The following is a 13,755-nucleotide window of genomic DNA, read 5'->3' on the forward strand; positions in this document are numbered from 1 at the left end:
TAGAGTGCAAGGGGCTGGACTTATACAGGGAAGTACCAGGTGTGGGGAATCAAGGGTGATGAGCAAGGCTTGGCAAGACTGAGGTTACATAATAGGTTTCAGGGAGTAATGTCCAGAGAGGACGGTAGCCTAGTAAGCAGGGCTACCGCCTGGGATGAGGCTGGTCACGGGTTCGAATCCTGACAACCTACATAATACAGCAGACTAATGGGCATGTTATTACACATTTGTACCGCACACCAGTTAGGGTCCATTCACACGGCCGCAAAATAGGTCCGCATCTGTTCCGCAATTTTGCGGAACGGGTGCAGACCCATTCATTTTCAATGGGGCCGGAATGTGCTATCCGCATTTGCGCATCCGCACTTCCGCATCCGTGCTTCCGTTTCCGCCCAAAAATAGAACAAGTCCTATTCTTGTCCGCAATTGCGGACAAGATTAGACATTTTATATTATAATGCTGGCGATGTGCGGTCCGCAAATTGCAGAATGCACATTGCCAGTGTCCGTGTTTTGCAGATCCGCAGAACACTTACGGACGTGTGAATGGACCCTTAGGACCAGAAATATCCTTCATTAAGTTAGGCTACTTTCACACTTGCGGTAGCCTTTCCTGGCAGGCTGTTCCGGCGGGGAACACCACCGTGCCTCCGGAAGTCCGCTCCGGACCCATTCACTATAATGGGGGCAATCCGGAGGTCCGGCCGCAGCATGGCAAACATGCCGAGAGGGGGCCGGAATAAAACTACGGCATGCTGCATAACGGAAACCGGACAGATTCATTATGCAGGCCTTAGACTTCTATTATGACGGAATGAATAACAGAATGCCTCATAACGCAATTCAGCATATACCTATACCCAAACACGAACTCGAACTTCAAAAAGTTTGCTCATCCCTACTCCCTACATAATGCTTCTTACAGCATGTTTTTCTCACAACATTATTCTTACATTATGCTCTTTATTCCATCCTCCTTGGACTATCTCATTTAATTAAACAATGATCATGGAAAGAACAAGCAGTTCTCTAATAATCCCTGTTGTAATTAGAACTATTTGCCATGATAAACAGTTTTCGTTTTTCTAGGAAATTCTGTTGCACCCAGGGCCGTCTTTAATATTGATTGGACCCTGGGCAAGAATTTACTTGGGCATCCTAGCATGCAATCACGCCCTCCACCACAACACACACAAAAAAAAGCCACACACCTGGTAGAGTACAGTGAATTACTGTAAATACTTACAGTTCTGAAGACTCCAGCAGGCTCAGGATCAGTGCTCTGGCCAGCTGGGCTCATGGCTGGAAGTGGGGACTGCTCTGCAGTCCAGGAAGGAGACCGGGGCTCAGCTCACCCTAGCATTGCAGTGCACCCCAGCACCCCACAGTATGCAGTATAGCACCCTATTGTATACAGCACCCCACAGTATGCAGTATAGAACCCTATAGTATACAGCACCCCACAGTATGCAGTATAGCACCCTATTGTATACAGCACCCCACAGTATGCAGTATAGAACCCTATAGTATACAGCACCCCACAGTATGCAGTATAGCACCCTAAAGTATACAGTGCCCCACAGTATATAGTACCCCACATTATGCAATACATATTTTAACACCTCACAGTATGCAGTATAGCATCCTATTGCATACAGTATAGCACCTCACAGTAGAGCAGTATAGCACTCCACAACATACAGTAGAGCAGTATAGCACCCAGTATACAGCACTCCACAATATACAGCACTCCACAGTATACAGTAAAGCACTTCACAATATACAGCACCCCACAGTATACAGTAGAGCACCCCGCACTATACAGCAGCTTAGGGTACTTTCACACTTGTGTTGTTGGATTCCAGCTGGCAGTTCTATTGCCGGAGCTGCCTGCCGGATCCGGCAATCTGTATGCAAACCAGGGCCGGCGCCACCCATAAGCAGAGTAGGCCACCGCGTAGAGCGCACTCTGCCTGGGGGCGCCGGCACTCTGGAGTCCCAAGCAGTAGCACCCGCCCCATACTTGCGATCCATCTGACATAATCTCCTTCACTCCTTGCCGGCCGGATGCGCTGCGAGTGCGAGCAGGAGTTTGTTCAGTCACTTCGGGCAGAGCGACACACAGCTGAGAGACACACAGCTGAGAGACCCTGGTGTATTTAAATCTCATTCAGGCTGTAATCTGCAAAATCATTAAGGCTGTCTTTCAGAAAAGTTCCTCCTGGGATTCAAACTCACGACCTTTACACATCAGAGGCAAGGCATTTACCCACACAGCTATGAAAGCTGTATAGCCAATTACTTAAAAAAAATAAAAAATAATAATAAAAAAATATATATATAAGACTTCTACTGTAGGTAACTTTGATACCTAGTGTACATCCATACACATGACAGCTGCCCCAACACACCCAGCTCTGCTACATCCATACACAGTGTACTGGGGCAGCTGTCATGTGTATCTACAGTAGAAGCCTTATATATTTTTTTTTTTAAGTACCTGGCTATACAGCTCTCATAGCTGTGTGGGTAAATGCCTTTCCTCTGATGTGAAAGGTTGTGAGTTCGAATCCCAGGACAAACTTTTCTGAAAGTGTTTTTTTTTTTTTTTTTTTAATACCGGACTGTTACTTTACTGCCACGGGGGAGGGGGGGCTATTGGCGCCATGATACTGGCACATGGAGGGGGTAAGTGAGAGGCACTTGATACTGGCACATTAGGGGGCAGGGGGAGAGGATGGCACTATGATATTAGCACATGGGGGGCAAGAAATGGACATGAATCATGAGGGGCAATAAATGGACATGAATCATGAGGGGCAGAAATGTGAAATGATGGGTGGGGGCGCCAAAATGTAGATTCGCTTGTGTTGACAAAAATCCTTGCACCGGCCCTGACTTCGGGCGCGCAATCCACCAAGACCAGTGACATCCAGAGGTGGGTCTCGCGGGATCACGCGCCGAAGACACATGATCTTGGCAAGAGCCAAGGCAATGTGGACCTGGAGCACAGTGAGGAGCAGAACCTGGTGAGCACCCCTGGCAACCGCACTCTGACAACCTGCACTAGGGTGTCAGAGGCTGCAGGACAGTGACTGGCAGCAGGGTGGCACACACTTGTGCACAGGGGTCAGGGCACACCTGCTGCTTGACTAGGGGCCATAGATTCTGACTGGCACAGGGTGCCCAGCAGTGGCACATGGAGCCTAATAGGTGGCACAGACTGTCTAAAGGGCTATGAATGGTACAGGGTGCAGGACAGTGCCAGACTGGCAAAGTGCACAAGGCAGCATACTGTTTTATGTTGCCCTGGTGGCACAGGATTTCAGACAGTGGCTGAATGGCGCCTGGCAGTGAATAGGTGGCACTGCTCGTGTTTGGTGTGCCAACCTGCTGAACAGCGCAGAGTGATTGGCATCACTGGGATGGTACTAGGTGGCAGACAATGGCTGGATATTATATATACATGACCATAGTCAGACTGGCACAGGGTACGCGACCATAACCAGACTGGCACAGGGTACATGACCAGTCAAGGGGGCGGCAAAATTAGCTTTTGCCTAGGGTGGCAAAAATCCTTGCATCAGCCCTGATGCAAACAGATACCATTTGTAGATGGATCCGGATCCGTCTCACAAATGCATTGCAATACCGGATCCATCTCTCCAGTTGTCATGTGGAAAAACTGATCCGGTATTTATCGTTTTGCGCACTTGGGGCCGGATCCAGTATTGATGCATTTCAATGTAAAATAATTCCAACAAATGTTCTGGAATTTTGGATGGAGAAAATACCGCAGCATGCTGCAGTATTTTCTCTGTCCAAAAACCGTACTGTGACTGAAGACATCCTGATGCATACTGAACAGATTGCTCTCCGTTTAGAATGCATTAAGATAAAACTGATCAGTTTTTTTCCGGTAATGAGCCCCTAGGACGGGACTCAATACTGGAAAAGTTTAACGCAAGTGTGAAAGTATCCTTACAGTATATTAGTATAACAGCCCCTGTCACCTTTTCCTGATGTAATCTTCACACAAAAAAGCTCCACAATTATGGCAAACTTCTCCTGCAGCACTCCTGGTAGAGAGAAAGGACCTTTTGATTACCTCATAGCCATGTGACCAGTAATATCGCTATGTTACTGGTCACATGGTGATGATGTCATCTAAGGTCCTTTTCTCCTAAGAGAATCACACAACTCTCACTCTCTCACAGTTTGCTGCCTGGAGTGCCCGCATACAGGCAGGCATGGCAGCACCCCCCTGTGTAGCTGACAGCCTGACACCCGGGGGCGGACCCCCCAGGCACGCCACTCGATCTCATTGAATTTGTGGGCAGTGGCCAGCGGGGATCAAGTGGCAGCTGCCTTGGGCCCCCCAGGAGCAACTGGGCCCGGGGCAGCTGCCCCTTTTGCCCCGCATTAAAGACGGCCCTGACCTTACCTGCAGTATGCAATGCTCTACTGAGATATCTATTCAAAAACAGAGTCTTGCAATGCGGTTGTTCTCTTGTTTCCTTCCATGTCTCTCTGTATAACTTGGGAAGATGCCCTAAGCACTTGACTTCAATACTTTGACTGTTTGAGAGTGCATAAATAAGGATTGAGTATCCATCTATATACATTAGCCTCTTCCGCACCATTATGTCAATTATGCGTTCTAGACACTTGAAAAGAGGAATTGGACTCTTTATTCTCCACTTCGAAATAAAAATGAGCTGCACTCCTGAGGGCAATATTGTTTAAATTAGTAATTAGAGTTGAGCGGACACCTGGATGTTTGGGTTCGACGGGTCTGAACTTGACCCGAACTTGACCCCGAACCCCATTGAAGTCAATGGGGACCCAAACTTTTGAGCACTAAAATGGCTTTAAAAAGGTCATGGAAAGGGCTAGAGGGCTGCAAATGGCATCAAAATGTGGTTAAGAGCATGGCAAATGCTCTGCAAACAAATGTGGATAGGGAAATGACATTAAATAACATAAAATACGTAAAAAAATAAATAATAATCTTGATCTAGGAGGGCGAGGTCCATATGGAGTAGGAGGTTGTGGAGGCGGTGGATGTGGCGGTGTAGGTGGAAGCGGCAGTGGAGGAGGAGGAGGTAGCCTACACTGCTTTTTTATTTTAATTTTATTTTTTATTTTTTAATTAGGGTACACCCCAAAACATTGGGAAATATAACCTGTGATAACCCCCTCCAGTAATGCTAAACACACGTTCTGACAATACACTAGCTGCAAGGCAGGCCAGCACCTCCAAGGCGTAAAGGGCAAGATCAGGCCATGTGCCCAGTTTAGAGACCCATCAGTCAGTTTGTGTAGGCGTGTGCACACATACTGCCCCACCATAACTTCTGCCTGATCGCACGTCACCGTGACGTCCACGATCCATTTGGATATCTTCTCTATCAACTTTCGATGTTCTTTTCTGAACCTACCATGTTGATCACGGTTTTCAGCGAATCAGTGTTCCACTCCGAAGAGGGAGCGTGAGAAAGAGAGACTACATCCAAGGGAGATCAATGGATGAAATTTAATTGTGATCGAGCAGAAATATGGGAAAGGTTTTTAAAACAGAAGAATCTAAGGAAAGGAGGGGGTGCGCGGCAATTACCCACTCCCGACTTGGGGAGGTAGTGACGATAAATAACAATACAGGACTGTTATTGGAATGATTAATAAAAAATTATAGGGAATGTCACTGGGGTATTTAGGATTTGGAAACGTTAGACAGGAGAGGCCCTGCTGCCGCTTTGTTGACTCTACATAACTTCTGCCTGATCGCATGTCACCGTGACATCCACGATCCATTTGGATATCTTCTCTATCAACTTTCGATGCTCTTTTCTGAGCCTACCATGTTTATCACGGTTATTGGCGAATCAGGGTTCCACGCCGGAGAGGGAGCGTGAGAAAGAGAGACCACATCCAAGGGAGGTAAATTTTTTTAAATTAAATATGATCGAGCGGAAAAGTGGGACAAATTATTGAAGTGCAAATGTGGGACAAATTATTAAAGTTTAAGCATTGAATGAATTAAAAAAAAAAATTTGAAATTGATTTCCCTGTCACCTATGCAGAGCAGGGGTTTTGTATACAGCAAAATTGGTAAAATGTCACCTTGTAACAGGCGATTTTTTGAAATTTAGGTCCCTATCGCCTATGCAGAGCAGGGGTTTAATCACGGCAAAAATGGTCTAATGTCACCCAAGAATGTAACAAATTAGTGTTTTTTTTTTTACCTGTCTACTAGGTAGAGCAGTGGTATATCACACCCAAAAATGGGTGAATTTCACCCAAAAATGTAACAGACAAATTAGTGATTTTTTTTTTACCTGTCTACTAGGTATAGCAGTGGTATATCACACCCAAAAATTGGTGAATTTCACCCAAAAATGTAACAGACAAATTAGTTAAACTTTTTTACCTGTCTACTAGGTATAGCAGAGATATATCACACCCAGAAAATTGTGAATTTCACCCGAAAATGTAACAGACAAATTAGCAATTTTTTTTTACCTGTCTACTAGGTATAGCAGTGGTATATCACACCCAAAAATTGGTGAATTTCAACCTAAAAGGTAACAGACAATTAGTGAAACTTTTTTACCTATCTACCAGGAATAGCAGTGGTATATCACACCCAAAAATTGGTGAATTTCAACTGAAAATGTAACAGACAAATTAGTGATATTTTTTAACCTGTCTACTAGGTAGAGCAGTGGTATATCACACCCAAAAATTGGTGAATTTCACCCGAAAATGTAACAGACAAATTTGTGAAATGACATAAAATAAAATACGTACAAATAAAAAAAATCTAAAACTTGATTTATGAGGTGAAGGTCCATATGGAGTAGGAGTTTGAGGAGGCGGTGGACGTAGCGGTGTAGGTGGAAGTGGCGGTGAAGTAGGACGAGGTAGCCAACACTGTTTTTTGGTTTTAATTTAATTTTTTAGTTTTTTAATTAGGGTACACTCCAAAAGAGTGTGAAATATCCAAAATACAAGAATGAGCAATTGCGCTGTAGTATAAAAATGGCTGGTTAAGGCCGATATACATGTCTATTCTGCACAAGGTACGGACAAGTCCTGTGGGATCCATGCCTGGTTCATTTTAATGAACGTGAGCTTGTCCACATTGGCTGTGGACAGGCGCCGTGCTAAACACACGCTCAGATAATACACAGGCTGCAGGGCAGGCCAGTATCTCCAAGGCGTAAAGGGCAAGCTCAGGCCATGTGCCCAATTTGGAGACCCTGAAGTTTAAGGGGACAGACCCGTCATACTGCTCCACCATGTTGGTGAAATGCTGCCTCCTGCTAAGACGTTCCACATCAGCTGGTGGTGCTGGTTGTTGTGGCATGCTGACAAAGCTTTTTCACATTTCGGCCATGCTAACCCTGCCTTCTGTGGTGCTGGCGGTGCCCCAGCTTCGTTGGCGACCTCTTCCTCCTCCTCTGCCTTCGCCTTGTGCTTCCACTGTGCCCCCGCTGTCAGGTGGGAATACCACCAGCAGCGCGTCTACCAGTGTGCGCTTATACTGGCGCATCTTATGATCACGCTCCAGTGAGGGAATTAAGGACAGTACGTTGTCCTTGTAACGGGGATCCAGCAGTGTGGCCACCCAGTAATCAGCACAAGTTAGAATGTGGGCAACTCGGCGGTCGTTGCAGAGACACTGCAGCATGTGATCGCTCATGTGTGCCAGGCTGCCCAGAGGCAACGAAAAGCTGTCCTCTGTGGGAGGTGTATCGTCTGTGTCCTCTGTATCCCCCCCGCCACGCACCAGTGATTGCCATGAGCTGGTCTGGGTGCCACCATGCTGTGAACATGGTTCCTTCTCCTCCATCTCCTTCTCCTCATCCTCCACCTCCTCATCCTCCAGAACTGTTCCCTGGCTGGACGATTGTGTACCTGGCGTTTGTGGGTGCAGGAACCCGCCCTCGGAGCCACTTGTGAATGACTGGCCAGAAACCCTATGAAATGATCCCTCCTCCTCCTGTGTCACATCCTTTTCCATCATCGCCAGCAGCGATTTTTCAAGGAGGCATAGAAGTGGGATAGTAACGCTGAGAACTGCGTTATCGGCACTGGCCATGTTGGTGGAGTACTCGAAACAGCGCAACAAGGAACACAAGTGTCGCATGGAGGCCCAGTCATTGGTGGTGAAGTGGTGCTGTTCCGCAGAGCGACTCACCCGTGCGTGCTGCAGCTGAGACTCCACTATCGCCTGCTACTGCTCGCACAGTCTGGCCAGCATGTGCAAGGTGGAGTTCCATCTTGTGGGCACGTCGCATATGAGGCAGTGAGCGGGAAGGCCGAAGTTACGCTGCAGCGCTGACAAGCGAGCAGCAGCAGGGTGAGAACGCCTAAAGCGCGCACATACGGCCCGCACTTTATGCAGCAGCTCTGACATATCGGGTAATTTTTAAGGAATCTCTGCACCACCAAATTCAGCACATGCGCCAGGCAAGGGATGTGCGTCAAACAGGCTAGTCCCCGAGCTGTTACAAGATTTCGCCTAATATTGCATACACCACCAGGCCAGGCTTGAGGCTCACTGGCACCAACCACTCATCGGTCTGTTGTTCAAGACCCGTCCACCTCTCCTGCGCGGTGTTGGGTTTGTCCCCCAAACAGATACGTTTTAAAACTGCTGTCGCTTACCCCTAGCTGTGCTGAAGTTGGTGGTGAAGGTGTTACGCTGATGAGGAGGCGGTAGAGAATGAGGAAACAGAGTAGGAGGAGGAAGCAACATGAGGCAAACTGAAGCGCCTTGCAATCCTCGGTGGTGGAAGGACATGCGCCAAACTGCTATCCGCCTCAGGCCCAGCCGCCACTGCATGTGCCGCGGCTGGGCACGACGAACTGTGGGACAGCCATGGCCATAAGGCTTTTAAAGCTCTCCATCTCCAGCAGACGGAATGACAGCATTTCAAAGGCCAGTAATTTTGAAATGCTGGCATTCAGGGCCAGGGATCGCGGGTGGGTACTTCCTCTTCCGCTCCAGTGTTTGGGAGATGGAGAGCTGAACGCTTCCGTGGGACATTGTGGAGATGCTTGGTGACCCAGGTGGTGGTGTCGCTGGCAAATCCTCTGTTTGCGGGGTGTCAGGTGGCACTGTCACTCCAGAGGTGGATGAGGCCAAGACTGCAGCAGAAGAGGAAGCAGGAGGAGCCAGAGACCTTTCTTTGTTTTTGAGGCATCTACTCCACTGCAGCTTGTGCTTTGCACTTAGATGCCTGGTCATGCAGGTTGTGCTCAGGTTGAGAACGTTTATGCCTCGCTTCAGGCTCTGATTGCACAGTGTGCAAACCACTGGTGTCTTGTCGTCAACACATTGTCTGAAGAACTGCCACGACAGGGAACTCCTTGGAGCTGGCTTTGGCGTGCTCGGTCCCTTGCTGCAGTGGGCAGTAGCAGGCGTACTGTCTATGGGACAGCCGCTCTGCTTTTGCACCCTGCTCCCTTTTCTGCTGTGCTGGTGGCTCTGTGCCACTCGCATGACCTTGATTCCATATGGGGTCGAGGGGCTCATCGTCCTCCACATCATCTTCCACCCAGTCTTCACCCCTGCCCTCCTTGTCGGTCTGCACACTTTCAAAAGCCCCAGCAGTTGGCACCTGTGTTTCGTCATCATCTGAGACGTGCTGCGATGGTCTTCCCATGTACTCATCTTGAAATATAAGTGGTTGGGCATCGGTGCACTCAATCTCTTCTACTTCTGGGGCAGGGCTAGGTGGATGGCCCTGGGAAACCCTACTAACAGAGTCATCAAAAAGCAGAAGAGACTGCTGCATGACTTGGGGCTCAGACTACTTGGCTGATTTGCAAGAGGGTGAGGTGAAAGACTGGTGAACATCGGCTGCAGGTGCCAACTCTGATTTTTTAGTAGGAGACTGGGTGGGAGACAATGTGAAGGAACTGGAGGCACTGTCAGCAACCCAATCTACTATCGCCCGTACTTGTTCTGGCCTTACCATTCGTAGAGCCTCATTTGGCTTGACCAAATACCACTGCAGGTTCTGTCGCCTACTCGCACCTGAGGAAGGTGTTTCACTTGTGCGTTTAGCTGGCACAGATCAACCACGTCCTCTCCCTGCAACAGGAGCTCCACCAGCAGCACAACGACCGAGGCCACGTCCCTTATTTCACACTCTCCTCATATTTCTCAAATTTAAGATCTTGCCTTAAATGGGTGTTTTTTTAGTAGCAGAATAGAACGACAGTATCTAAAGGGTGTATCTCACAATGACATATGCAGCAAAGGCTGCAAAATTAAGATTTTTGCCCTAAATGGGTTTTTTTAAATAGCAGAATAGAACGACAGTATCTAAAGGTTGTATCTCACAATGACATATGCAGCAAAGGCTGCAAAATTAAGATTTTTCCCCTAAATGTTGTTTTTCTAATAGCAGAATAGAACAACAGTATCTAAATGGTGTATCTCACACGTACAGATGCAGACTAGGCCACAATTTAAGATTTTTGCCCGAAATAGGTGTTTTTCTAATAGCAGAATAGAACAACAGTATCTAAATGGTGTATCTCACACGTACAGATGCAGACTAGGCAGCAATTTAAGATATTTGCCAAAATGGGTGTTTTTTAATAGAAGAATAGTACAACAGTATGTAAAGGGTGTATCTCACAATGACATATGCAGCAAAGGCTGAAAATTACGATTTTTGCCCTAAATGGGTGTTTTTTTAATAGCAGAATAGAACAACAGTATGTAAAGGGTGTATCTCACAATGACAGATGCAGCAAAGGCTGCAATGTTAAGTATTTTGCCCAAAAAGGGTGTTTTTTTACTAACAGAATATGACAGCAGTATATAACGCTTGAATTTCACACGTGCAGATGCAGCAAGGGCTGTAAAATTATGTATTTTGCCCAAAAAGGGTGTTTTTTAAAACCCAGAAAATTATAGCTGTATTTCTAGCTTAGGCTACTTTCACACTAGCGTTCAGAGCGGATCCGTCTGGGGTCTGCCCAGACGGATCCGCTCATATAATGCAGACTTTGGATCCGTTCAGAACGGATCCGTCTGCATTATATTGTAGAAAAAATTCTAAGTCTGAAAGTAGCTTCAGACGGATCCGTCCAGACTTTACATTGAAAGTCAATGGGGGACGGATCCGTTTGAAAATTGAGCCATATAGTGTCAAATTCAAACGGATCCGTCCCCATTGACTTACATTGTAAGTCTGGACGGATCCGTTTGCCTCCGCACGCAAGCAGCGTTCAGGTGTCCGCTTGCTGAGCGGAGCAGAGGCTGAACGGTGCCATATCTACAATTTAGACAACCTGTATCACATTGTCAGGTAGGTGAACCTGATCTTATATTGTACACAAACTATAGTAATAATCTCAGTGAAGAGATAAAATATACTCTGCAAACAGTGGAGAATCACATATGGTGACTCCAGAAGCATCCCACAGGCATTGGTGTGCAGTACAACTAATTTCATACATGATTTCAGCCAGATTGGTGAATAATTTAATTAGTATGAGGGCCCGACTCTCCTTCAGTTGGAAAGACACTGGATCTCAACATGCTAATGCTTCAGTCCCACAAGCTTATTTCATTGTTAGAGGGGTCAGACAGCAGATTGTACCTTTCTTCCCATTGAAATAAGTCAAAGGAAACAGCTCTTTGGCAAATGAGCATATGACCAGTAGTTATTTAAAAGGGGTTGTCTCATCTTAGACATGGCATATTGCTAGGAAATGTCACCAATGTCCCGTCTCTGGGACCCTCATTTATCACCATGAAAGGACCCCCAAAGTGAGTAGAAAGCAGCATTCATTTCTATGGGACTGCCTAAAATAGTTGAGCACTGGCTCGGTCGCCTCCGCCAGTCCCATAGAATTGAATGGAGCGGTGGCAGTGCTTATGCAGTGTGCTATCCAACAAGCTTGCTTGGCTATTTTTGGAACTCCCATAGAAATTAATTTAGAGCACGCTGAGCATGCGTGGTGCACTCTCCTTCAGGGGCCTGTTCTGGTAGGTGCGAGTCTCAGACGTGGGACCCTCGCCTACCAGACTTTGATAGCATATCCTAGTCTATCAAAGTCTGAGATGACACAACCCCATTTATGTATGGTAGCCTTTAGAGTCCAGGTAAAGACAATACTTTTAGGATACAATAGCTGTGTAATACGACATACAATGGATGGACCATGCCACCATTTCTTTGTCAAAAATTCCCTATGAAGTAACAAAAAACCTATGCTCCTAGAGGTATAGTATAGTCCCATGGCAGTCTAGACATCGTATTACAAATATGTACTGCATAAGTCTCATTAGGAAAATGTGGGAAAAAATATGAACCACATAAGGAAGTCTCACCTGTTTGTGTGCGTGATCATAGGAATTTATATGGTTATCAAATTCCTGATGTTTGTGATATTGCTTGTTACACAGCTCGCAGTAAAAATTTGCTTTCAGGGATTCCAAAGCATTTCCTCTTGAATTTTCCTTTTCAGACAAGTCCTGTAAGAAAAGAGGTGAGAAAATGATTGATTTGCTTAAGTGATGAACATGGCAACTTGCTAAGTAACAGTAATTAAGCCGATGCTATCAAAGTTGGGTTGTTTTTAGCAGTTCTTTTTTAATTGTATTGTGCCTTTTAGTAGGATCAATGCACGATAGCACAGCTATGTAGTAGGGAAAAGTATGCCCACACAAGTACATGGCCAAAAAGTGCACTGATACTAGCTCACTTTAAAGGAGTTGATTACAATGACTGACTCCTTCAACTCAAACCCAACAAGAAAGCAAAAAGATATATATAGATATATAGTGCAGAGCAAGAACTAATTAAAGATTGACCGTGTGGTCTTAGCAAGTCCCATGTCTTTCTATAATCTAGATGAAACAGCTATCTCTGCTCCTCTCTCAGCAGGAACACCCAGCATAATGTCAAGCACCAGTCAACAGCTGAAGGGCATTTAGAGATTCCACTACAGTGTCCAAGCCTTGTCTTCATTTGAAACTTTTTCAATAACAAAATTCAGCCGCCAAATACTTCTGCCATGAAGGAGGGTCATATTTTATTATTAATAGGAAGTAAGGGATCTAGAAAGAAAGGTATTTAAAGTGCACGAAAGGTCATTTTTGGTAGAAAGATGGCTAGTAGGGCTAATGTCAGTACCTTTCAAGATTATGCAGATGTCCGGGTCCATTGCGTTTCTCTGTTCACGCTGCATAACAGAAACTGTACAGGAAAGTAGGAAATACTACGCAGAACAGTGCCGTGTTCTTGTCAGTCCGGTGTCTACTACACAGGAGTTGGGGATGGAGCCTACCCAATATACTTATAAGGGATACCTCTGTATATTTAACTTTTATTAGACAATTCCTTTCACCAGGCCTATCCTGGGTCTCAACCCAGTACTTGCTGCATGGGAGGAAGAAACACTAACAGTGAGCCACAGCTCCACTGATGTCTATAAGTGGATTTTCTCGACTAACACCCAGTGTTATTCTTCTTCTTAACAGGCACTGGAATATGCAGATGTGTCTACCTAAATGCTAATACATTTTAGGTAGAAAAAATATATAAAAGTTCAATTTTATTTCTGTATAATTACTAAAAAATAAGTGTAAAAAAAATTGCAACCATCACATATGTTTAATACACTTTATTAAATAATTGTCACAAAACAGTAAATAACAGGTAGATAAATTTGATATCCCCATAACCGCAGCAACCAGTACAATATAATAAACACATCATTTAT

At 45.8% G+C, this 13,755-nt stretch overlaps 1 protein-coding gene across 1 annotated transcript in view; it reads right to left on the reverse strand.

Moving 5' to 3' along the window:
* Positions 1–13,755, reverse strand: part of ZNF804A (zinc finger protein 804A) — a 208,311-nt gene that overhangs the window by 36,592 nt on the left and 157,964 nt on the right. Inside the window, exon 2 of the mRNA XM_040441503.1 lies at positions 12,362–12,505. Coding sequence (XP_040297437.1) covers positions 12,362–12,505 — 144 coding nt within the window. The remainder of the gene's footprint in view (positions 1–12,361; positions 12,506–13,755) is intronic.

Source organism: Bufo bufo, chromosome 7 (assembly GCF_905171765.1).
Source record: "Bufo bufo chromosome 7, aBufBuf1.1, whole genome shotgun sequence".
Taxonomy (NCBI): Eukaryota; Metazoa; Chordata; class Amphibia; order Anura; family Bufonidae; genus Bufo; species Bufo bufo.